The sequence below is a fragment of the Myxocyprinus asiaticus genome, chromosome 37 (assembly GCF_019703515.2).
Source record: "Myxocyprinus asiaticus isolate MX2 ecotype Aquarium Trade chromosome 37, UBuf_Myxa_2, whole genome shotgun sequence".
NCBI classification, from domain to species: Eukaryota; Metazoa; Chordata; class Actinopteri; order Cypriniformes; family Catostomidae; genus Myxocyprinus; species Myxocyprinus asiaticus.
Window position 1 is genome coordinate 19,588,650 of NC_059380.1, and position 26,099 is coordinate 19,614,748.

Consider the following 26,099-nt stretch of genomic DNA (forward strand, 5'->3'; position numbering starts at 1 on the left):
AAGAACATAAATATTGATTTGTTTCTCACTCACACCTATCATATCACTTCTGAAGATATGGATTTAACAAGTGGAGTTGTATGGATTACGTTTATGCTGTCTTCTATGTTCTTCTAAACATCTTCATTTGTGTTCAGCAGAAAAAAGAAAGTCATACACAACTGGGATGGCATGAGGGTGTGTAAATGATGAGAGAATTTAAATTTTTGGGTGAACTATCACTTTAACAAAATGCAACATTGGGTCATTTCCAAAACAACTATTAAATTTCCCTATTCTGAACATGCAGGCCTCTACAAACATTCCCAGCATCCATTTTAGCATGTGTGAGTAATATTGTCGGTGAAAGGGCACTCCCATGAAACTCAAAAACAGGAGCCCCCACTGAACAAAACCAAAGCATAGAAGGCAAAATGCAAATTGCAGTAGGAGCCAGCCTATTTGCATGCCTCTACCAAACACAGCACCAGACTGTACCACCATGGAGTACTTCCCTTGTGCGTTACATAATACGCTCTGACGTGATCTAATGTTATTCTCGCTTGATATACTCATCCTACGGTATTCCCTGGTATTTGTGACATTTTTGAAATGCCTTTGGTTACATTGTGAACGCACCACTTCAAAGTGCAGCCTCAGACTGCCCTTTTACTTTTTAGTGAATGGCTCTTTGTCTCCAGTTGGGAATTCTGTCCTGGAATGCCATTTCAGGCATAGTGCTCAATTTCACAAAGAGGCTGGTAAGCAGAACTATAAGAGTGATAACTTGTTGTACTGGCCCAAGCCTTCTGTAAATCTGAAAATCCAAACCTCTTACGAGTTTAGTGCTACATTTCTGCATTAGTAAAAGCATACTAAATCCTACACATGTACCACAATACTTACATAGTGAAATAATTTATGAATGCAGCTGAACAGTATTTTGAATTGATGTAATATTCCTCCACATAGTCAGAACATTCTCTGTAGTTTCCCTAGTGGACACAATAGAAATTTCAGGGAGCTCTGCATGCAAGGTGAATCTGTTGCCATGGCAGCCCATCCAGCCAGTGTTTTAATGACAGTTTCCTCTAGGCTGGTAGGAGAAGCTTTGGGAAACTAATGCCAGCACACTTGTACAGTTTGCAGATAAGATGTGCTCTGACATGCCATGTGATTTCTGCAATCTCGGTGGACTGGATTTAAAATGGTGCATTTTGACAATACTCATCCCAAACCATGAATCATTTAAAGCTTGTGGCAGAGGCAGAAATGTCACGTCCCCTGGATTTGTGAACACACACAGATTTAACCAGGCTAAACAGAGCATTAGAGAGAGTCCAGAGATCTATCACACACACACACACACACACACACAAAGGTATCTCTTTTAATGTTTCTCAAAATCTTTATTATAACAGATATTCTGTAGAAATGTTCTGTAAGATAAATACATTATCCATAATCAAGAAGACGTTCTTGAGGTCTTGAGGTTTGTCATGCATGACGAGAATACAACACGAGTATGAAAGAGCCCTGTAAACATGACCACCAAATATGAATAAAACTGTGCACGTGAAGAAAGCACAGAAATATATATTTCCGTCAGGATAATTTGGCACATCTACAGAAAATATGCTTTACAATAATAATGCAACTTTCCTTAAACTGACATTCTGGATTTAACCCGTTAGCAAACGAACATCAAAATGAATGAAATGTAATTTCCATAAAGAAGAAAAGCAGATCACAAGAATCACAGTTAAGCTACATACAAAACATTCATCAAAAGCAAAATCACTTCTGGTCATCATTCTCTATAAAACGTTTGCTCAACCTTTAACACTGCAAAATACGTATCCAAAGATTTAATAAATAGCTTTTTTACATTAATAGTGGAACCCCTTTGGAGGTCAACTGTGGAAGAAAGGACAACATTGCTTTAATACCATTAACACCACCAGTAGGCTACTTGGTTAACCATGCGCAAACACAGTTAGGGGGAAGATACTGGTCTGATGTTAGTGGTATTCTTTGCACAGTCTAATTGCTTCATAATAACCAAAATGTAGAGGCCAGTCTCTTTAATGAGACCAAACTCTGTCATTGCACATATCTCGGAGTAGTTTGGAAAACAGTATTCCTTCAAGCCCTTGGGCCATTCTTCTGGACTGCTGCTTCAGTCCACTGTACTGTCAGTCTATAAAACCTGGACAATGGAGTTAGGGAGATTGAAAGGAGAATGTGTGGAGTGCTTGTTGCCAGATGGGAGAGTGTGCCTCTTCACAACGTCTTTGGATATACACATCAGAGGTTAAGTGTCTTTGGATCCATTCATGCCGATGAGGATGATTTCTCTGTGCTCTTTTCCAATGCTTCGCCATCGTTGTCTTCTTCATTGACTGTTAATGGATAGAGAGAAAAGGGTTGATGATGAGCACTATGTCATGATAAGAGATCTTCTATTTTGTCTCATTCGCACGCGCATTGGCACATAGGGCTCAAAGATGGAGATTCCACGTTGCCATGAATCTTAATACATCTCCCATGAAACAGGCGAAATGGCGCAATACATCACTGTATCTGTTAAAAAAATCTATGCATCCACAAGAATGACAGAAAACAGACTATATTTAAGCCCAAAGCACGAGAACTAATCGCATAAGACAATTATATTGCATGCGAAATCATTGTATAAAATCCTACGTACAACGTATTTTCGCAACATTTCCATTACATCGTGCGTAAAATCGAAACTGGGGAGCATATGTGAAGCGCAACACGGAATTTCGCATCATTTGTGCCCATAACAACCAACTCCCTTTGTTCGTGCAGTAAAACCAAGGCTTTGTCCATTACCTCTTTTGCTTCTCCCAATCTGCCCGAGCTTTGGTGGTCGTTTATTCTGATTACCACTGAAAAAGTTGTTGGTGTCTTGGAGGCGGCAGGTAAAGGAAAGGTGTTCCTCGTCCCCGTCGTTGCCATAATGAGTCATTTTTTCCTCGTTATACGGCAATACATCAGACATGCTGTATTAACTAACCCGAGACGCAAACAGCAGCTACTGTATCTCCTCTGAAATCGACAGTGCGAAGTGGAATTTGCTAATCTTTCGCGACGCAGGCGGCTGTTTACCTCTATCGCACGTGTCTCTGCGAGTGGATGTCTGAAGCGCTGGGCGAATACATGTAATTTTCTTCTTTCAGCTCGCGACCGTTCGAATTATTCAATTTTCCAGGAGATTTTAAACGGTGGAATTCTGGAAATGGGAACGTACTTTCGCTGAGGTATGCGCCTTTGCGCGGGGAATTTTTCAGCGGCTGAAGCGTCGTATGTAAAACCTGAGAAACAAATGCAAATTGGGAAGCGATGCAAAACAAAGGTCTCTACGAGACCTGATCGAGAATGAACGTCACTGAGGCGCAGGCTTCCTGGTATGGCGACGCGCGGAGCTGCGTGCGTGCAGGGCTCTCCAGCTCTTTCATTGCAGCTATCACAATATTAATCTTTGGAAATTTCCAAGGGGGGGAAAAAAAGATGCCGTTCATGCAAAACCGGCATTACTAATCACCTACAAAGGAAACGTCTCATAATAATTTACTTTGTTTCAGATGGACAGGTGTCTGATAATATCCAGATTCTATTAATTAAACTGAAGCATTAGATTCAAATATTGTTGTAGAATTTTCAGTATAAACTATTCTTGAATAAAAACACAAAACATTAATTTATCTACAGGATCAGTTCAACGTAACTGCCTGACTTTTAACTTCACATCACATTATTATGTAAATCAGTGTCCAAAGGGATCAAAAACCTACTGAATCAGTCTAATAACATGGAGACCAATCTACAGTTTCCAAGTCCTCATATTTTAGATGTAAAATACGAGGTCTTACACTTGTATCCTTATTCCATTCTTTTCCAAGCCAGTAAGCCTGACCAAACACAAGAAGATATTAAAACATGCCTGCAAACAGGGGTGTAGATTCCCCCAATAATCAAAACAAGCAAGTACCACCCCCTCAATATTTATACCATGATCAATGGAAATATGTGAATTCTTCATACTGTAACATGACAAATGATAATGTAATGTCAAAAGCTGGAGTGTTGCAAAAGTCATACTGGCATCGTAGATCTGGAAATATGAACTACGGGGGTTTGTTCCTTTCTCTGCCCAAGATTTGGAGAGCATAGTCTTCTACACTAGCACAGTCATATCATTTTCATGTCGTCGGCACTCCACAACAGACTACAGAAATATCCTGTGAACAGGAAGCAAGATGCACTGCTTCCTCCCATCTCTGACTGAACCATGACAGAACCCATTTTGTTCCATTCTATCTGATCTGAAATTGCTGAAAAGGTGACTGCACAGAGTTACTGCTTTGTCTTGGTTTGCTAAAGAGCAGCTGACTGAAATAATCAGATCGGTCTTTACGGAGAGGTCATTTGAATACTTTGGCTTCATTAAATTCAGTCTTCATGAGAAAAAGTGGTAACATGACCAGAGGGAAGAAGAAGGGACAGTGATATGACTCTTAAGTGTATGGATGTGAGGTGTTGACACATTAAAGCCATTGTTCTCAAATGGTCTGTGCTTCAGGACCCAGATTTTACATCAGACATTTAGTGACTACTCAGCATAATACTGTTATTTTATAGTGCACAAAAGTAAACAAAAATGTTTTTATGATCAAACATGTAAATGTATTAATGCTACCGTGAACTGCATAGGCCCAACAATATGTTAAATTATTTATGTGGCATTAGTGCTGGGTAGTAACAGATTACATGTCATCTGGATTACATAATCAGATTACAAGAATCAAGTACTTGTAATTAGATGAAACAACATTTTAAAATACTTGTAATCAGAATAGTTACTTTTTTATGGATTACATGGTTACACATTAATCATACAAATGCATCAAATTGCTCATAATTTATTGATCCCTGTAATTCTTTTATTCTTTTATCCTTTAAGTTTTTAAATATTTTAAGATTTTCATCCTAAATCAGCCTACAGCTGATATATGTTCTATATATATATATATATATATATATATATATATATATATATATATATATATATATATATATACACTATATTGCCAAAAGTATTCGCTCATCTGCCTTTAGACGCATATGAACTTAAGTGACATCCCATTCTTAATCCATAGGGTTTAATATGACGTCGGCCCACCCTTTGCAGCTATAACAGCTTCAACTCTTCTGGGAAGGCTTTCCACAAGGTTTAGGAGTGTGTTTATGGGAATTTTTGACCACTCTTCCAGAAGCGCATTTGTGAGGTCAGACACTGATGTTGGATGAGAAGGCCTGGCTCGCAGTCTTCGCTCTAATTCATCCCAAAGGTGCTCTATCGGGTTGAGGTCAGGACTCTGTGCAGGCCAGTCAAGTTCTTCCACACCAAACTCGCTCATCCATGTCTTTATGGACCTTGCTTTGTGCACTGGTGCGCAGTCATGTTGGAACAGGAAGGGGCCATCCCCAAACTGTTCCCATAAAGTTGGGAGCATGGAACTGTCCAAAATCTCTTGGTATGCTGAAGCATTCAGAGTTCCTTTTACTGGAACTAAGGGGCCAAGCCCAGCTCCTGAAAAACAAACCCACACCATAATCCCCCCTCCACCAAACATCACAGTTGGCACAATGCAATCAGACAAGTACCGTTCTCCTGGCAACCGCCAAACCCAGACTCGTCCATCAGATTGCCAGATGGAGAAGCATGATTCGTCACTCCAGAGAATGCATCTCCACTGCTCTAGAGTCCAGTGGCGGCGTGCTTTACACCACTGCATCTGACGCTTTGCATTGCACTTGGTGATGTATGGCTTGGATGCAGCTGCTCGGCCATGGAAACCCATTCCATGAAGCTCTCTACGCACTGTTCTTGAGCTAATCTGAAGGCCACGTGAACTTTGGAGGTCTGTAGCGATTGACTCTGCAGAAAGTTGGCGACCTCTGCGCACTATGCGCCTCAGCATCCGCTGACCCTGCTCTGTCATTTTACGTGGCCTACCACTTCATGGCTGATTTGCTGTCATTCCCAATCACTTCCACTTTGTTATAATACCACTGACAGTTGACTGTGGAATATTTAGTAGCGAGGAAATTTCACGACTGGACTTGTTGCACAGGTGGCATCCTATCACAGTACCACGCTGGAATTCACTGAGCTCCTGAGAGCGGCCCATTCTTTCACAAATGTTTGTAGAAGCAGTCTGCATGCCTAGGTGCTTCATTTTATACACCTGTGGCCATGAAAGTGATTGGAACACCTGAATTCAATTATTTGGATGGGTGAGCGAATACTTTTGGCAATATAGTGTATGTTGCTTTTGTATTCAGTTTCAAAATGTACATGAAAAATTGCCAGAGATAGAATATTTAATGTGCTCAGAAACAGACAAATAGCGAATAAAACACACACACACACACACACACACACACATACACAATTAATATCAATTCTCATATTGTGATCCATTCTGTTTTCTTTCATGCATTTAAGCAACATTTTGTGAAAATAGTATAAGCTTATCCTACTCAAATGCAAGTGACATCAAATAAACAAGAATTAGGTCAGAAGTAATCCAAAAGCCATCAAATTAGATTACTTTAAAATGTAATCCAAGAGATTACATTACTGACTACAATTTTAGTCTTTTTGTAATCAGTACCAGATTAAAATTCAGAAATAATCTACCCCGCACTGCATGACATACAAGATGAACACGAAAATTCACATCAAATTAAATTCATTTTGGTTACTAAATTTAAATGGTTTAATTCTTTTGGCAGCCAATAATTCACTACACAAAATAATGGCCAGCACAAATCATGCTTATGCTTGCTGTAAGTAAACCCGTATTTAATGTAGTTCGATTAGATGCACAGTATTTGATGTCAACAACAAAATGACATGGGAAGAGTTTTTCTGCCTTTTAAAAATTTATAAGCCTATTTATTTTTCTATCCTAACTCAGAATGATCATATGATTAGTTGCATTTTATTATTTTTATTTTCATAGATTAAGATGGGTATTTTTAGAGGTCAATTTAAGACAATTTTGCCCTCCATAACATCACTTAAGTTTTAAGATATTAAAGAACAAATGTTGCAGTATGTTTATCTACTTATTCTAACTATACAGTGGCCTTAAAACAATTTGTTCACTTAAAGGTATAGTTTACCCAAAAATGAAAATGTTCTCATCATTTACTCACCCTTATGCCATCCCAGATGTGTATGACTTTCTTTCTTCTGTAGAACACAAATTAAGATTTTTATAAGATTTTCTCAGCTCTTTAGGTCCACACAATGCAAATAAATGGTGACCAGAACTCAGAAGGTCCAAAATCACATAAGTCAGCATAAAAGTATTCATAAGACTCCAGTGGTTAAATCCATGTCTTCAGAAGCAATATGATAGGTGTGGGTGAGAAATAGATCAATATTTAATTCCCTTTTTACTGTAAATCTGCACTTTCACTTCTACATTCTGATGGGGAAGTGACTTTCAATTTTACATTCAGCCACCTACAGTACTGGTTGGGGCTGGTCAAAGGTGGAGATTTATAGTAAAATAAAACTTAAAATATTGATCTGTTTCTCACCCACACTTATTGCTTCTGAGGATATGGATTTAACCACTGTAGACGTATGGATTACTTTTCTGCTGCCTTTATGTCCTTTTTGGACCTTGTGAGTTCTGGTCACCATTCATTTGCATTGTGAGGACCTACAAAGCTGAAATATTCTTCTAAAAATCTTAATTTGTGTTCTGCAGAAGAAAGGAAGCCATACACATCTGGGGTGGCATGAGGACGAATAAATGATGAGATAATCTAAATTCTTGGGTGATCGATCCCACATATCAAAATATATATAAGAATGTTTATGTTTGCATTATATAACCAAATATTAAACCAAGTGGCATTTATTTTAAGGAAACACACTTTTCCAGCCACACATTTCACAAAAAAAATATGTATTTTGTTATTCATAAATAATTATATTGTTCAAAATGAAGAAAAAAATATATATATATGGACACTTTCTAGTTGTCAAACATTAGCAGAACATGTCCATAGTAAATTTAATTCTGAACTGAATTCATACATTCACTAAAATCACCTTGACACTAGTTGGTTAAAAGTAATTAAAAAAAAAAATTGCAGTTATTTCTGAGAAAACATCTAGCATAATTTGTTTGCAGATGCCATTTGCTTTGATATTTCGTATATAATGCAATGACATTCAGACATTTTTAAGAGTGACTTAAGTGTCCAGAAACCTTTTGGGGCCACTGTATATTTCAAAACTGTTGTCTTATTTTGCACATAAAATAGGCTAATTCCTTTGGCTTAACTGATAGGGTATGGCATTAGCAATGTCAAGGGTTCAATTTCTAGGGAACACACATACTGATAAAATGTATAGCTTGAATGCATTGAAAGTCACTTTGGATAAAAAATGTCTGAATTAATAAATATAGGTCAGCTTTATCAACGTTGGAGTTTCACATTATCACAAACAATTACTGCCATGGTACTCAGGTGGCCCGCAAACCATCTTTTTGTGACCCACGTGATATTGTCATCACATAAATTTATTGAATGTGTATGAATTTTGAGGTGTCCGTTTTTACGGTAATTCTCAATTTTTATGAACTGCTGACCATTAAAGAGGAAAAGAAATGGCAAACGGATACAAATAATGAATTAAACAACAAATCCGCGAATATAAATCTCATCATAAGCCACTTTATATGACATGAGTGTGGTGTCAGTCTGTGTAGGCGTTGATAGAAACAGTTTGTGCACAGTCACTTTAAACATGCGCACGCTAAGTCTCTCTTCTACACCTGCTCGTCACAGCCACAGCGCAAGTCAGTGAGTGTCGGGTGACAAACGAGCTCAACAGAGATACACCGATCAGCCACAAAATTAAAACCACCTGCCAATATCGTGTAGGTCCCCCTCGTGCCGCCAAAACAGCTCTGACCCGTCGAGGCATGGACTCCACAAGACCTCTGAAGGTGTCCTGTGGTATCGGGCACCAAGACATTAGCAGCAGATCCTTTAAGTCCTGTAAGTTGCAAGGTGGAGCCTCCATGGATCAGACTTTTTTGACCAGCACATCCCATAGATGCTCAATCGGATTGAGATCTGGGGAATTTGGAGGCCAAGTCAACACCTTGAACTCTTTGTCATGTTCCTCAAACCATTCCTGAACAATTTTTGCAGTGTGGCAGGGTGCATTATCCTGCTGAAAGAGGCCACTGCCATCAGGGAATGCCCCACAAGACCTGCCATTTTGGAGATGCTCTGACCCAGTCATCTAGCCATCACAATATGGCCCTTGTCAAAGTCGCTCAGATCCTTACACTTGCCCATTTTTCCTGCTTCCAACATATGAAATTCAAGAACTGACTGTTCACTTGCTGCCTAATATATCCCACCCCTTGACAGGTGCCATTGTAATGAGATAATCAATGTTATTCACTTCACCTGTCAGTAGGTTTAATGTTGTGGCTGATCAGTGCATAAGCTCGTTGCGAACAGTAATAACAGGAAATGTTTATCCTGAAATAATGGAGTTGAGACATCTTCTCCCAACTGTTTCATTATTAGTGATTTATGGTACTTACCTAAAAATAACTCTGAAAGAGGGTTTGCCTAATAGATAATGATGTCTCATTGAAGTGCTTTTGGAGCTACAGTAGTTTTGCATATACTGTAAATGTCTTGTTTTGGGGGTAGCTAATGTATCTCCGGTGTGTCATGACAGTCTTTAACAGTGACAACAGAACAGATAATCCTCTTTCTACAGTATATACAGGTATATGGCAATATTTTTTAAACATTCCTCAAAATGTACATTTTAATTGTACATTGTAATTTTTTAGAGTGGTGCATTCTGCCGCAGTATATGGCCTAGTTGTAAAAGTGTGAATCTTTTAAAACAAACAAACAAAAATATATAGGCCTATATATGATTATTATGTATCACAGTTTTTATTTTTTAAAGAACCACACTTCTACAGTATATAATGTTTTATTTTTATTTTTGTTAATTACATGTGTCCATGATGTATTAAATAGCATATAGCATAGTGTGCTTGCCTAGTTCATATAAAAATGTAATTAAAATCTTTTTCAATAATAATTTAAAAAAAAGAGTGCGGCCCTCAGGCTAAAGGGATCTTGCTTTCCGGCCTCTAGGCTTTCCAAAGTTGAGTACTCCTGAATTACTGCACACCAGTCGCAGATTCTATTTATTTAGTTTTGCATGTACTGAACATCTTAGCCAATTCAACCTTGTATGAGAAATTAAGCATAATGTTTTTTTTGTATTTACTAGGTTTTGTGTGGCTTTTTCATTTTCAATACTTGCCCTGTGGGAAAGTGATGTTCCATGCACGCTTTAATTCCCCTGAATACTTAGCAGAGATCTATCAGTTTACTCTTTTTCAGCCAAACATGTTAGCAACACCCACTAAAACTACATTATTCCCAGATGACTTGTATTGTGAGAGTTGGTTTAATGTAAGTTAATGTTACATATTGTTTTTAATTAAGTAATAAATGATTCCCCAGATATATATTATAATGAAAGAAAGATTTAAAATGCATTCATGTGATACATACATAAATTGCTGTGAATCATTGTGTGTAGTTCGAAGTGGGTCGTCATGCGGTGATCATTTTACAAGTGGTGTCATGTGCAGGGAGTGAAACTAAAAGCTCCTGAAAATAATGCCACCTTCATAGAAGTGTAACTGTGGACACACCCAGTCCTATTAGATCTGTAAACATCCTTTGTTATGTGTAAGGTATAACGACAAAGCTTTTTATAGCTTTCCAGTCATGAGATTGAGCAAATGCTGTTGTTCTGCACTTAACATCTTTTGGTGAAACCCTTTGTTTTCAATAATGAATTAAGCAAATTAAACTGTGAATGTTGATTTGTACAAACTATGCAAAAGGACTAACTGAACTCAAAAGACGTTCACTCAAAACTGCAGGCAGTTGGTTTGCATTTCCGTTTAATGTAATTAAAATAATGACTTCTAAAGAGCAGTGTAATTCATGCAATTTAAGTACAGGAAATGAGAGGTAAACAAAATTACTGAAATGAAATGAACATTTCTTTACACAATAAAATTGACTATATATGAAATCTGTAAGCTAAACTATTAGAACATTTTGGAACTAACACAAAGGGGAGGTTTTGATTAACATTTTTATTGATTACACAGAAGACACAAAAAACAAAACATTTATACATGGAATCAACATTTAACATTTAATCCCCACCACTACCCCTCCCCCTCCCAACCACACCCTGACCCCCAACAAACACTCCCGTAGTTACATGAACATATTCACACAGAAAAAAAATTAAAAATAAAATAATAATTATAAAGAAATAAAAAAAATATATATAATAATCACACACATCCACAGCTAATCCTCTCTCTCCGCTACCTCTCCCAGAGAACCTTCAAGAACGCCAACCACTTGCCCCACTTCCCAGCAAACAAATCCAAATTACCCAGTCTACTAAATATCATCTCCTCATATGCTGCCACCCTTCCCATCTCTGTGCTCCACTCCTGAAGTGGGTGTGCTCCAGCTGACTTCCATCCCCTCAAAACAATCTGTCTGGCAACCACCACACTTGTCAGGACCCAGTTCTTTATGTTTTTGTTCCCCATATCAATGACCTCCCCATCACCCAAAACACAGAGTCTGGGGCAAAACAAAATCCGAGTGACCAATATGTCACACACAACACTCTGATCCTTCATCCAAAATCCCTGGATCTCAACACACCACCAAAAAACATGGGCCATATCTCCATCCTCCGATTGGCATCGCCAGCAGGTGGGTGTGTCTTGGGGGGGGGGGTCCAACAGAATGTATGTATAATCTTGAACTGCATAACCCACCCTTGCATCTCTAGATGCGGACGATGTTTTTTTTAAAATCCCAACCCACACTCCTTCCTCCAATACCAAGTTTAAATCTTTCTCCCATAATCTCTTGATAGAAGTTAAAGCTCCATCCCCCAGACTCTGAATTAGCAGGGAGTAATACACTGATGCCTCATGACCTTTTCCAAAAGAAGTAATCACCACTCCCAGAGTATCTGCCGCTTTGGGGGCGGGGGTGTATGCTACTCCCAAAAATAGTACAGGGCAGGTGGTGTAGCTTTAAATACCTAAAAAACTGAGATCTAGGAATCCCAAAATTTTGAACCAAATCTTCAAATGATCTCAACACTCCGCTCTCATATAGGTCACCAAGTGTAGTAACCCCCCCTCACAATCTACTCTGACCAGCAGAAATGGGACTTATAAATACATAATTTAGGGTTCAGTCATATGCTTGAGGCAACATTTAAATAAATGTCTGAATTAAACATTCTGGACACTTTTGTCCATACTGAGTGCAAATGTGAGATAATGGGGTGTAAATTTTTTTGTAATTAACATTTTTATTGATTCATGTGCATATGACAGTGGAAAAAACTCAACACATATATAAAGAATCAGCATTTTACATTTAAACCCTACTAATACAATCCCACCCTGACCCCTAACGAACACCCCTGTAGTCTCACATAACACACACACAATCCAAAAGAATAAGAATACAAATATAGAATTATATATATTATATATATACATATATATACACAAATAAATAAATATGTGACACTTCTCAGTGGAAGGAGGAGGCGAGAAGCAGATTTCCTGGTTCAGGTAGGCGTTTTTATTTTCCTTACTGCAGCACATACACACTCTCAGGGCTTCACATTGTTGGAAACCACAGTCTAAACACATCCACAAACTAGCTTACACAATAAACTCTCAGATTTGTAATCGTAGTAACTTTTAACTTCATAGTCCATGCCCAGGCTCTCTCTCGTCTAAGTGCTGTGTGGCTCTATTTATGCCGCTCTCCCCGTGCTCACTGAAATTAGAGACAGGTGTTAGACATAATTTAGCTCAGGTGTAAGCGCCCTTACCGCTTTCTCTCTCTCCGGAGAGATGCTTGACCACGCCCCCGCTGCCACATATCCCCACCGCCCGACTCAGACTGGGGCGGCATCCGGCCTGCCTACCACTCCCCCCCCCATTCCTGGAAAGGAAGTCGGCGACAGCCATCTGCACCCCCGGTCTGTGGACCACCTTGAACTTAAACAGCTGAAGAGCCAGATACCAACGGGTGATCCGGGCATTAGTATCTTTCATGCGGTGGAGCCACTGGAGTGGGGCGTGATCCGAGCAGAGGGTGAAGGCCTGCCCCAGCAGGTAGTATCGGAGAGTGAGGACCGCCCACTTGATGGCGAGACACTCCTTTTCCACGGTGCTGTACTTAGTTTCCCTTAACGAGAGCTTACGGATAATGTACAGCACCGGGCGCTCCTCCCCCTCCACCACCTGCGAGAGTACGGCCCCCAGCCCCCTGTCTGAAGCATCTGTCTGTAAAATAAAAGGGAGAGAGAAGTCAGGTGAATGTAAAAGCGGCCCCCCGCAAAGTGCAGCTTTAACTTGCGTGAACGCCCGTTGACACTGCTCCGTCCACTGGACCGGGTCTGGAGCTCCCTTTTTAGTGAGATCAGTCAGCGGGCTGGTGACGTCCGAATAATTAGGTACGAACCTTCTATAATAGCCAGCCAGCCCCAGGAACTGTCTCACCCCCTTTTTGGTCTTGGGTCTCGGGCAAGTCGCAATCGCCACTGTTTTGTCAATTTGGGGACGCACCTGCCCGTGGCCCAAGTGGAACCCCAGATACCGTACCTCCACCCGTCCAATCGCGCACTTCTTCGGATTCGCTGTGAGTCCCGCTCGGCGCAGCGATCTCAGAACCGCCCTCAGATGTTGCATATGCCGCTGCCTATCATTGCTATAAATAATGATGTCATCTAAATAGGCAGCGGCGTAAGCTGAATGCGGTCTTGATCTTGTTGGAGCTCAAGTAGGGATTGCTGGTGGCTCCGATGTAGGCCAGCGAGGGCTTGGAGGATCTCCGCCAACTGGGAGGACTCTACGGGGCAACTTCTATCCATCTTTAATCAAACTTCAGATGTCCTGGGTTTCGGCACTAGTGTGACACTTCTCAGTGGAAGGAGGAGGCGAGAAGCAGATTTCCTGGTTCAGGTAGGCGTTTTTATTTTCCTTACTGCAGCACATACACACTCTCAGGGCTTCACATTGTTGGAAACCACAGTCTAAACACATCCACAAACTAGCTTACACAATAAACTCTCAGATTTGTAATCGTAGTAACTTTTAACTTCATAGTCCATGCCCAGGCTCTCTCTCGTCTAAGTGCTGTGTGGCTCTATTTATGCCGCTCTCCCCGTGCTCACTGAAATTAGAGACAGGTGTTAGACATAATTTAGCTCAGGTGTAAGCGCCCTTACCGCTTTCTCTCTCTCCGGAGAGATGCTTGACCACGCCCCCGCTGCCACAAAATAAAATAATAATAAACATACATGATTAAACTAAATGACACTCTCCACATCCCCTCCACCAGAGTCCCCCCAAAAAACTAAATATTTGCCCAATTTTTTAACAAATAAGTCCCTAAATCCCAGCCTTCTACATACCACCTCTTCAAATGCAGCTACCCTCCCCATTGCCACACACCACTCTGAAAAAAAGGGTGCTCCACTTGACTTCCAACCCCTTAAAATTACTTGCCTGCCAATCATGAGACTGGTCAGAACCCAATTTTTTATGTGATTATCCCCTAAATGCATGACCACCCCATCACCCAAAATACAGAGTCTGGGACAAAGCAAAACCTGAGTGTTCAAAACGTCACACAAATACCTCTGAACCCTCAACCAAAACTCCTGGATCTTAACACACCCCCAAAAGACATGGGTAGTGTCTCCAACTTCTGATTGGCATCGCCAGCAAATGGGTGTGTCTTTAAGACCAAGCCTATATAATCTAGAGGGGGTCCAATAAAATCTATGTAAAATCTTAAATTGCATAAGGTGAACCCTTGCATCTCTAGATACAGTCCTGACATTTTTAAGAATCTTAGTCCACACTCCATCCTCCAACACCAAATACAAATCTTTTTCACATACTCTCTTGAAAGAAGTCAAGGCTCCATCCCCCAGACTCTGAATTAGTAGGGAGTAATACACTGATGCTTCATGGCCTTTTCCAAAAGCAGCAATCACCTCTCCCAAAGCACCTGCCACTTTAGGGGGGTGCGTGCCACTCCCAAAAATAGTGCAGAGTAGGTGGCGAAGCTGTAAATACTTATAAAACTGAGATCTGGGAATGCCAAAATGTTGAACTAAATTTTCAAAAGGTCTCAATACTCCACCCTCATACAGGTCACCAAGGGCATTAACCCACCTCACAATCCAATCTGACCAACAAAAAGGGGACTTATTAATACATAGTTTAGGGTTCAGCCATATGCTTAAGGCTGCGTTTAAATAAATATCCGAATTAAACACTCTGGACACTTTTGTCCATATCGAGTGCAAATGCAAAATAACGGGGTGTGACTTAACCTCTCCGGCTAGTTAGATCGAAAGGCTTTGCAGTGGCGAGATAGGGGCAAGAACTTCCTTTTCAATACAAAACCAGGGAGGGGCTCTCTCAGGTGGAAGCGACCAATGATCCAAATGTCTAAGACCGAACGCATAATAATAAAACAAAATCTTGGGTAGGCCTAACCCACCATTGTCAATTGGCCTATGTAACTTATTGAAATTTAACCTGGGGCGTATACCATTCCAAATAAAGGACTTTGCTATGCTATCAAATTGCTTGAAATAAGAGAGGGGAACATCTACAGGGAGAGACTGAAGCAGGTAATTGAATTTTGGAATACAATTCATTTTAATAACATTAACCTTCCCAATCATCGATAAATGTAATGAAGCCCACCTACCCACATCGCTCGAAAACCTTTTTATTAAAGGGTCAAAATTAACTCTGACTAAATCAGACAAATATGCTGAGAATAAAATCCCCAAATACTTAATTCCCTGTTTGGGCCACTGGAAGGCGCCTGGCTGGAAAGCCGTTTCTGGACAGTACACTGTCAGCACCAAAGCTTGGGATTTAGACTAATTGACTTGGAAAAGGAATTAATAATTCTGTGGAGGCAAGGCATAGATCTAGTAGGTTCAGAGACAAATAATAAAATATCATCTGCGTAAAGCAGAAGCTTATGCGGCACACCTCCCGCCACCACCCCTGGAAAATCATCCTCCTTTCTTATCGCAGCTGCTAATGGTTCCAGGGCAAGACAGAACAATAATGGGGAAAGAGGGCAACCCTGCCGAGTGCCCCTATTCAAAGTAAAATAATCTGAGATTAATCCATTTGTTTGTACCGCTGCTACCGGGTGTCTATAAAGTAACTTAATCCAACCAATAAATGTACTCCCGAACCCGTACATTTCCAAAATCTTAAAAAGATATTCCCATTCTACCATATCAAATGCCTTTTCGGCATCAAGTGAGATGGCAGCGATTGGAGATTGATCATTCGCTACTAACCACATGATATTGATGAGACGCCTGATGTTATCAGAAGAGCTGCGACCCCGAATAAACCCCACCTGATCTATATGTATAAGTGATGCCATAACTTTACTTAATCGATTAGCCAAAATTTTTGACAATATTTTTACATCTAGTTGGATCAGGGAAATTGGATGGTAACTTTTACACTCATTTGGATCTTTGTCCTTTTTAAGAATCAGACTGATCCGGACTTGTGTCATTTCCATTCTTTAATGATTCAGTATAAACTTCTAACAAAAGTGGAGCCAGTTCTGTAGCATAGGATCTAAAAAATTCTGCGGCAAAACCATCTGGCCCAGGAGCCTTGCTAGTAGGTAGGGATTTAATTACCTCGTCAAGCTCCTCCAAGGTTATCTCAGAATCAAGAGAGTTTTTTTGCTCAATCATCAGTTTAGGAAGATCTAATGGTTCACAAAGTTTCTAATATCTTCATCAGTAGACAAAGACATGAAACTATAAAGATCAATATAGAACTTTTTAAAAGGCATTATTAATATCAATGGCTGAGGTAAATATTTCACCACCAGCAGATTTCACTGAGGGAATGGTAGAAAAAGACTCTCTCTGCTTTATATGTCTAGCCAAAAGCTTCCCTACCTTGTCACCCGACTCAAAGTATGACTGTCTTGCCCTGAATAACCAAAACTCCACTTTCCGCGACAAAATAGTATTATATCTATATTTCAGTCGGGTCAATTCTCTGAGGCCATCAGCTGACATACGGCACTTCAGCTCTGCCTCTGCACTTTTAATATTTCCTTCCAGCTCCACAAGTTCTCGTGCTTTGGATTTTTTGATGAATGAGGCATACTGTATGATCCGGCCCCTAAGAACTGCTTTAAGTGCCTCCCAAGCCACGCCCACAGAGGATACTGAGGACCAGTTGGTCTCCATATAAACATTGATTTCAGTCTTTAACATTTGTTGGAAATCAGGATTTTGCAGAAGGGATATATTAAGGCACCAACTATATGATTTCTTTTTCTCTATATGTGGCATCACCTCTAAACTCACCAGGGCGTGATCTGAGACTAAAATGTTTCCAATTGAGCAATCAACAACAAATGAAATTAGGGATTTGGATATCCCCAAAAAAAAAATCTATTCTAGAATAAATCTTATGGACTGATGAAAAAAAATGTATAGTCCCTACCGGACGGGTTCAAAAGTCTCCAAATATCCGAAAGACCAAGATTTTTACACATCCTGTGAAGCGTGTTGCTCTAGGAGGCTTACACACTTTTGCTTCACTATGATCAAGGACTGAATCCATCAAAAGATTAAAGTATCCTCCCAATATTATATCATGAGGGGTGCCAGCGGTTTGCAACATCCCTTCAAGATCTATAAAAAAGCCCTGATCATCAGCGTTAGGTGCGTAAATATTAGCCAAAATCAACCTTTGCCCTTGAATTTCAGCTAAAACAATAATGACTCTCCCTAATTTAACTTTAACCTGTTTGAGGCATTTGAATTGTAGATGTTTATTTACCAATATAATGACTCCCTTGCTATTTCTTGTGCCAGCACTAAAGAAAACATGTCCACCCCATATCTTCCCAAACTTTTCAGCTTCCTGCGGGGAGAGATGTGTTTCTTGAAGAAACACTATATCATATTTCTTACGTTTAAGAAAAGTAATAACCTTTTTTTTATGGGGTGCCCCAACCCATTTACATTCCATGTGGAGAGATAGTACACATATATTAACAACTGACATATTGATATAATAGAAAAAATAAATTGTGTGCCAAAAACAAAATTATGAAGACCACATTCCCCATTAGTGAAACAATCAAACCCCGAACATCCCCCCGAACAAAACAAACAGAAAAAAGAAAAACGTGCGCATTAACCCCGCACACGACAGCGCCAACCAGCGACAATCCCTCTAAACTCAAAAGGTCCATGAATGCCCACGAGTCCCCATGACAACTTTGCCATCAGATTGCCATAAAATTACATAACAGAAAATACTTTGTGAAATAAACCCAGTCAATAGGAAGAATGAACACAAAGAATGTGTATATTCATTCACAGAACTGTCTCAAAGATGTGATCTCCACAAAACAAATTCCAGCTGATATAAAACCATTCAGATTCCTCGGACAGACAAACAAATGTTCAGTGAGCCAGCTATTATGAGTTCAACGGATGACGTAATCATTCCAATTTCTCGTATAAAAAAATAATTAAATTAAAAAAAAAAAAAAACACAGCCAGCGGGAGGAGTAAGCACGAAGAAGCTCGGCGGAGCCAACGCAAAAAACCTAAAATGTCGCCCAGTTTCCTCAAGAGTTAGTACGGTGAGTCAGGCCCACTCACATGAGAAACATCCAATGGTTTACTCAGACATTGATTCTATAAAAGATATTGCCTGATTTGGACATGTGAATACTTTGCGACTGACCTTCATTTCTATTCTCAGTTTGGTAGGAAACATTAGAGCAAACGAGATCTTTTTCTGATGTAAGAGTTTCTTACATTCCTTGAACTGATCGCGTTTCTCTCGTCGAACTCGCAAAGTCCGGGAAAAAGAAAATATTATGATTCTTCCAAGAAAGCTTCCCTTTGCTCCTCGCCTGGTGCAACACAAGCTCTTTATCGGATGATCTCAGAAATCTGGCCAGAATCGATCTGGGCCTGTCTCCCTCAGCAGATCTGTGAGCTGGGACTCTGTTAGCTCGCTCGATTTCCAGCTTGTGGCCTGTTATGTTGAGCAGACTCGGGAAAAACTCTTCTAGGAATTTCACCATATCTCTGCCCTCCTCGTGCTCAGGAATTCCAACAATTCGAACATTATTCCTTCGGTTTCTATTCTCAAGATCTTCAAGCTTTTCAAGGACATGTTCCAAATCAACTTTGGTTGCGTCATGTCGTTGTGTTTGGTGTGAGCACATGGCTTCTGTCAGGTTTGGTTGCCATGTACTCTCCTGTCGCTTGTCTAGACCCCACCCCCTTGTTTCCTTGTTATTAGTTCATTTGCTTTACCTGCCTTCCCTCGCCAACGAAACTATCACTGACTATGTGCTCAAACAAAACATAAAAGGCAAGACAGAGGAGCGCATGGCAAAAGAACTGATCCTAAAACCATGACCTCACAAAGACTAGACATAGTGCATGAGTATACGGATCCCGACTCAGAAACAAAACTGAACCAGACCGAAGGGTCAGGATCCAGACACCATGCTCCGAACATGTAAACACAGACTGGACAGAAGTGTGCACAGCAAGGAATAAAACACCAAAACCATGTGCTCACACAAAAAACACAGAACATGAGTTTTTAGGACCCTGTCACCACAATAAACATGTAGCAAGTTCGCAAGTTGAGCAATGGAGGAGTCAGGAGGCAGCAAACTGTCAACGTGAATATTGTATTACTCTTCAGCGTCACTCAAAAAAACTTAAACATTAAGGGCTCTTAGTATCCACATAAACATACAAATGCATCGTACTGCTACAGATGCAGGAACAGTCTCTCTTGTTTCTCTCTCTCCCTACTGCCGCGTCCTTTGGCCTTTTAGGTCTCCCTCCACCATCACTATAACAAGACACAGGTGTTAGCCCAGGTGACGAGCCTTACCGCTCTCCTTCTCCCGCAGACAGATAATAACCATGCTCCCATCCCCACAAAACATAACAGACAAGGTGACAGGACACTTCAAAGGGACACCACTTGGCATCCCAAAAGGAGAACATCAAATGGAAAACTAAAAAAAAAACAAAAAAACAGAAACACAAACTAGGGTGGGGCAGGCAGTACAGACCAGGGCGAGGCAGGTGGCATGGACCAGGGTGGGTCAGGAGGCACAGGAAGTACCAACCAAGGGAGGGTGGGGGAAACCAGGGGGATGGCTTCAGAAAGGGGGCGGGGTCCATTGGCCTTTGAGGATGCTTGAGGAAGATGGCGGGGTCTGTGGCCTGGGAGGAGGATCCAGGTAGGGGGCGGGATCTGGCAGCCTGGGGGAGGGTCCAGTTGGGGGGCAGGGTCTGGCAGCCTGGGAGAAGGCTCCAGGTTGGAGATGAGGTCAGGCAGCCTCGGAAGAGGGATGAAGTCAAGAAGCCTCGGAACAGGGATGAGGGTAGGCAGGGCGGTGGCTGCTGGACAGAGGTCAGGCAGGGTGGTGGCAGCTGCTGGCGAAGGGTCAGACTGGGTGGCGGCGGCTGCTGGCAAAGGGTCAGACTCATCGATGGCCACAGGGGACTGGACAGGCTCATTGACGGCAACAGGCAACTGAACAGACTGGGGGGATGACCGCAAGGAATGGGACGGTGGCCGCTGCTGAATGGAGAGGCTTATCAATGGCCACAGAGAGCTGGACAGGCTTGTCAATGACCACAGGGGACTGAACAGACTGGACGGTGACCGCAGGGAACGGAATGATGGCAGTGGGTGCATGGACAGGCTCGTCAACAGCCACAGGGAGCTGGACCAATTTGTCAATGACCACAGGGGACTGGACAGACTGGGCAGCGAGCGCAGGGAACATGACGGTGGCCATTGGTGAAAGGACAGTCTCGTCGATGGCCACAGGGAGCTGGACAGGCTTGTCAACGACCACAGGGGACTGGACAGATTGGGCGGCGACCGCAGGGAGCTGGACGGTGGCCGCTGGTGAGGAGTCAGACTGGGGGATGACCACTAATTAGGTAGATGGAATGTTGGCAGCCTCTAGGGAAGCTGCAACGGACATAGGAACCCATCTCCTCCTCCTCCTGCTGTTTCTGTGGGCAGCAGGAAGAACTGCTGCAGACTCGGCCTCCTACTGACAGTCAGCAAAAGCCCCCTCTTCCTCCTGGTGGTCAGCAACCGGCTCCTCCGCCTCCTGGTGGTCAGCAGCGGGCCGCTTCACCTCCTGACAGTCTGCCACCGCCTCCTGGTGGTCCGCCACTGGCTCCACCGCCTCCTGGTGGTCAGCAGCGGGCCCCTCTGCCTCCGGGCTGTCAGCAGCAGACCGCTTCACCTCCTGACAGTACGCCATCGCCTCCTGGCAGTTCGCCACTGGCTCCTCCGCCTCCTGGTGGTCCGCCACTACCTCCTCCACCTCCTGACAGTATGCCACCGCCTCCTGACAGTATGCCACCGGCTCCTCCACCTCCTGATGGTCCGCCACCGGCTCCTCTGCCTCCTGGTGGTCTATCACTGCCTCCTCCACCTCCTGGTGGTCTGCCACCACCACCTCCTGGCGGTCAGCAGTGGGCCCCTCCGCCTCCTGGCTGTCAGCAATGGGGTCCTCTGCCTCCTGGCAGTCTGCAACTGGCTCCTCCACCTCCTGGCGGTCCGCAATGGACTCCTCCTCCTCCTGTCGGTCAATATTAGGTAAATTCTTTGTTGGTGTGCCCAAAAGTTTGACTGGTTGTGAATCTTCTGGGTTACAAAAAACTCTGTTCACAACAGCACTCAAAAAAATTGTAGCCTTTTTTTATTTTTTATTTTTTTATTTACGCATTTCAATTTCATTGCAAAATTTCATCAAATTGAACTGTGTAATGTTTAACAAAATTAAATTAATAAAACTTAAAAAAAAAAAAAACTTTTTTAAAAAAATTGTTTTTTTTAAAAGATTATTTAATTAAATTAGATGGAATTTTGTAATGAAAATGAAATATGTAATTCTTAAAATATATATTTTTTAAATGAATGCAGTGCATTTCAGAAAGGAAACAAGGTTCAAAATATGGAGAGCTTTCCACAGATCACACCAAGTGGTGCCTTACATGTGCCTCCCATTCAAGGACTTGCTGCTGTTGCACTTAGCCATTGAGACGATGGGGAGTTTGACAGTGCAGAGGGTGAGGGGGATCTGATCTCCACTGTGACTTGTGGAGCCCCACACAGACACCCGGCACATCCTGCCCACCAGCATCCCTGTGTTCTGTTTAGTGAGTGGGCCGAGGGAAACATACTGGTTCAGCTCGATGGGAGCACTAAGCTGAAATAAACCATATCAAGAGAGATATGTTGAACAGTGCTTGCAGAAAAGCACAACTTTTAGCAGGGATGGGGAGTAACAGAATATATGTAATGGGATTACGTATTTAAAATACAAAATATAAGTAACTGTATTGCACTACAGTTACAATTTAAATAATTGGTATTTAGAATACAGTTACATTCAAAAAGTATTTAGATTACTGAAAGATTACTTTGCATTTTATTGTCATTTGTTTCATTTAATATTAAGTCATTTTAGATGGAAAACATTTATACATATAAATGATGCGATCCAAAGAGCGTTTGAGCAGCGGTGAAACACTTTCTTATGACGTGTTACATTCATACGAGCAGACAGAGAAGTAAGTTTGAAGTAAGTTTGGAGCAGAAGAAATAGAAATAAAGCTTGTGTAAATTGTCAGCTTTACGCTAAGCTAAAATATTTCTAGCCATTTTACATGCATGTTACCAGGCACAATCATTTTTTTTTTATCAAGAAAATTCATGTTGGATCGTAATTTCTTTTTTCTAGCGAGTCCTTTGATATTAGGGCAAAAATCATATTCTTGATAATAATTATTAGGGGTTCAGGTGCTTAGCGCTGAAACCCTATTGTAATTGTTAAGATTTTTATTAGGGGTTCAAGCGCTTAGTGCTGAAAACCTATTGTAATTGTTAAGATTTTTATTATTATTATTATTATTATTATTATTATTAGGGGGTTCAAGCGCTTAGCGCTGAAACCCTATTGTAATTGTTAAGATTTTTATTAGGTGTTCAAGCGCTTAGTGATGAAAACCTATTGTAATTGTTAAGATTTTTATTATTATTTATTATTATTATTATTATTAGGGGTTCAAGCGCTCAGCGCTGAAACCCAATTGTAATTGTTAAGATTTTTATTAGGGGTTCAAGCGCTTAGCGCTGAAACCCAATTGTAATTGTTAAGATTTTTATTATTAGTAGTAGTATTATTATTAGTATTATTATTATTATTCCGCCATAAAACTGATCGATTCTCCGATTTCATTTCCACCTATAAAAATTTTCCACAATCTTGGATTTTTCATAAAACCTACTTTTGCGAACTTATCTTAGGTTTTTCGTCCGATTGGGACCAAACCAGTGCCAAATGATTCTATGGAGTCTCAATATCAAAAGTTATCATCGGAAGTAGGAGTAGGAGTGGCCAATTTGACGTAAATGTCTATATCTCTTGAAGGAAATGAGATATCTTCACCAATCTAGGCATGGTTATGTAAGAGGTCAATCTTTGGTTGCCCTGAAAAGTTGGCGTGGTTTTGCCACATGGTGGTGCTATAATACCAAAAAAAATCCTATTGACTTCAAAATTTGCATACATTGTCTTTATCTCAGCTGCCATCATTGTCTATATGGACATTCACTTATGTTGAAAAACATGGCCGCCATCAGCCAATCAAATTTCAGCAGCTATTACACAAGGTTAACAATGACCGATCGGAATGAAACTTGGTGGACCTATTTGACTCTTGGTCTGAGAGGGTTGTGCAAAGTTTTAAAAAAAATCGGCCACTAGGTGGTGCTATCATGATTTTTGTAGGTGTTAATGGTTGTATATAATGCAGTGTTGTGAAAAAACACAAGTAATATATATCACCTGATAGCTCTTCTCATTCTAAACAACTTTGCCTCAAGAAGCTTTGGTGTCTGTCAAACTGTTCGGTAAATATTTCAGATAATGTTAAAAACCTACTTTTGTGAACTAGTCCTAGGTTTTTTTGCCCGATCGGAACCAAACCAGTGCAGAAATATACTCTGGAGTTTATTTATCAATAATTATATAAAAAAAAAAAAGTTGTAATTTCAACTCACGGTCGCTAAGGGGTGCCAAAACATTCAAAAAGGGCAGGCCATTTTTACTAAAATGGCTGTAACGCCTGAACGAAATGAGATATTTTCACCAAACTTGGTACACATGTGTATGAGCTCAATCTGAGGTCACAGTAAAAAACCGCTGAGTTTGGCAACTTGTTGGTGCTATAACAGGAAAAAAACATGAAAACAGCTCTAACTATGCAAACATTAGTCTGATTGAGTTGGAAATCGGCTTGCGTTGTCTTTGTCCAAGGTGCCATGACTGTCTATGAGGACATTGGCATATCTAAAAAAAACATGGCCGCCATCGGCCAATGAAGTTTGAGCACCTATTAGACAAGGTTAACAGAGGCCGATCGGCACAAAACTCTGTGGGCCTGTTCGACTCCTGGCCCTAGAGGTCTGTGAGAAATTGAAGGCCACGCCTGTGAAGGCCGCGAAGGTCGGACTGAGCATTGTTAATTGGGACAGTCTAGCCTACGGAGGACTGTTCTTGTCGCCTAACAACTGTGACAGCTGCCGAGTGACTAACGTTTGTACTGGACTTTTTTGAAAGTTATATTAAACTGTCTGAAAACAAAACAGGGTTCACAAACTGTCTAAATATTTTCACCATGGTCCATTTCTGTATATAATAAAGAGTATAAACTATATATAATCGCATCTTAGTAAGATATAAGTCAACATTTGAACCACTTTAAAGTTTTTTTTTTTTTTTTTTTTTTACATTTGTATCGTTAGATATTTGAGTAAATTGAAACCCAATACTTACGTTTAAAAGTGTAATTCGGCAATTTCTCTCAAAAAAATCCTGTCGTCAGTGGTGCGCAATGAATTCTGGGGTATGCAAGGCCACGAAGGATCCATCTGTTGTATCCTTCATTTCACGGGAAACAAAGGACGCATTTGGAGGCTGCATTTGAAGGAGCCTTCGAATTGAGTCATTTAGAAAATAGGCGTGGTCAAGTATACAAATAAGCCCATAATTCCTAAACAAAAACTCAGAACTTCACGAAATTAGGTGAGCACATGCGACATGTGATTCCAAATAAGCATGCATACTTTTCTGGCGATCGGACCATAGGTGGCGCTATGAGCTTTAAAAAGCTTTAAAAACCATGTATTTCCTTAGTAAATAGCCTGTATTGGCTGTAAATGGTCTATTCCATCTATGATCTAGGTGGTTACATGCTTGCTAAATAAAACATAATACCTTTTTACGCATGTGCTTAAAGGCCTTAAACCGATTGAACCCCGTCAATTGCTCGCAGCTATATTTTTTGTATTGTTTTCCTGTAAAAATATCTAAAAATCATTAAAACAAGATCAATTTGATTTCTCTTGTTTTAGAAACAACACTGCATAAGATATTTAGGTTTTTCAGAGAATATATTTTTAACATGTGTATTTTGTCGTACTGTACTGGCAGAGTTTTTATAGTCAAAAAAAGTGAAAAAAAATCAGGTGGTCACGTGACGCCATGCAAGAAGCAGACGTGTGAGCAACCAGCTCTGTGCACTTTGCTAAATGTTTTATTATTATCATGTTATAATTTGGTAAAATTTGATACACCCAGTTACACATTTTCTCTTTGAGGTAAAACATGGCAAAGAAGTCAAAATCCTCAGCCTCTGGAGACATTAAAAGACACTTACGTGTTCAGGATGAAAGCCCCGACAGGCCTACAGACCGGGGACTCGATTTGGATGGCGCGGCGGG

General features: G+C 40.8%; 2 protein-coding genes across 2 annotated transcripts in view; one reads left to right on the forward strand and one right to left on the reverse strand.

The window, feature by feature from the left end:
• The window catches only part of si:dkey-33m11.8 (trypsin), a 51,248-nt gene that overhangs the window by 2,853 nt on the left and 22,296 nt on the right, over positions 1–26,099 (forward strand). The window lies entirely within an intron of this gene.
• On the reverse strand, positions 1,370–3,455 carry camk2n1 (calcium/calmodulin dependent protein kinase II inhibitor 1). Its single transcript, XM_051676464.1, has 2 exons — positions 2,839–3,455; positions 1,370–2,381 (listed from the first exon to the last, which is right to left on the reverse strand). Exons 1-2 carry the CDS (start codon positions 3,005–3,007, stop codon positions 2,314–2,316), a joined length of 237 nt encoding a protein of 78 aa, XP_051532424.1. The 5' UTR covers positions 3,008–3,455; the 3' UTR covers positions 1,370–2,313.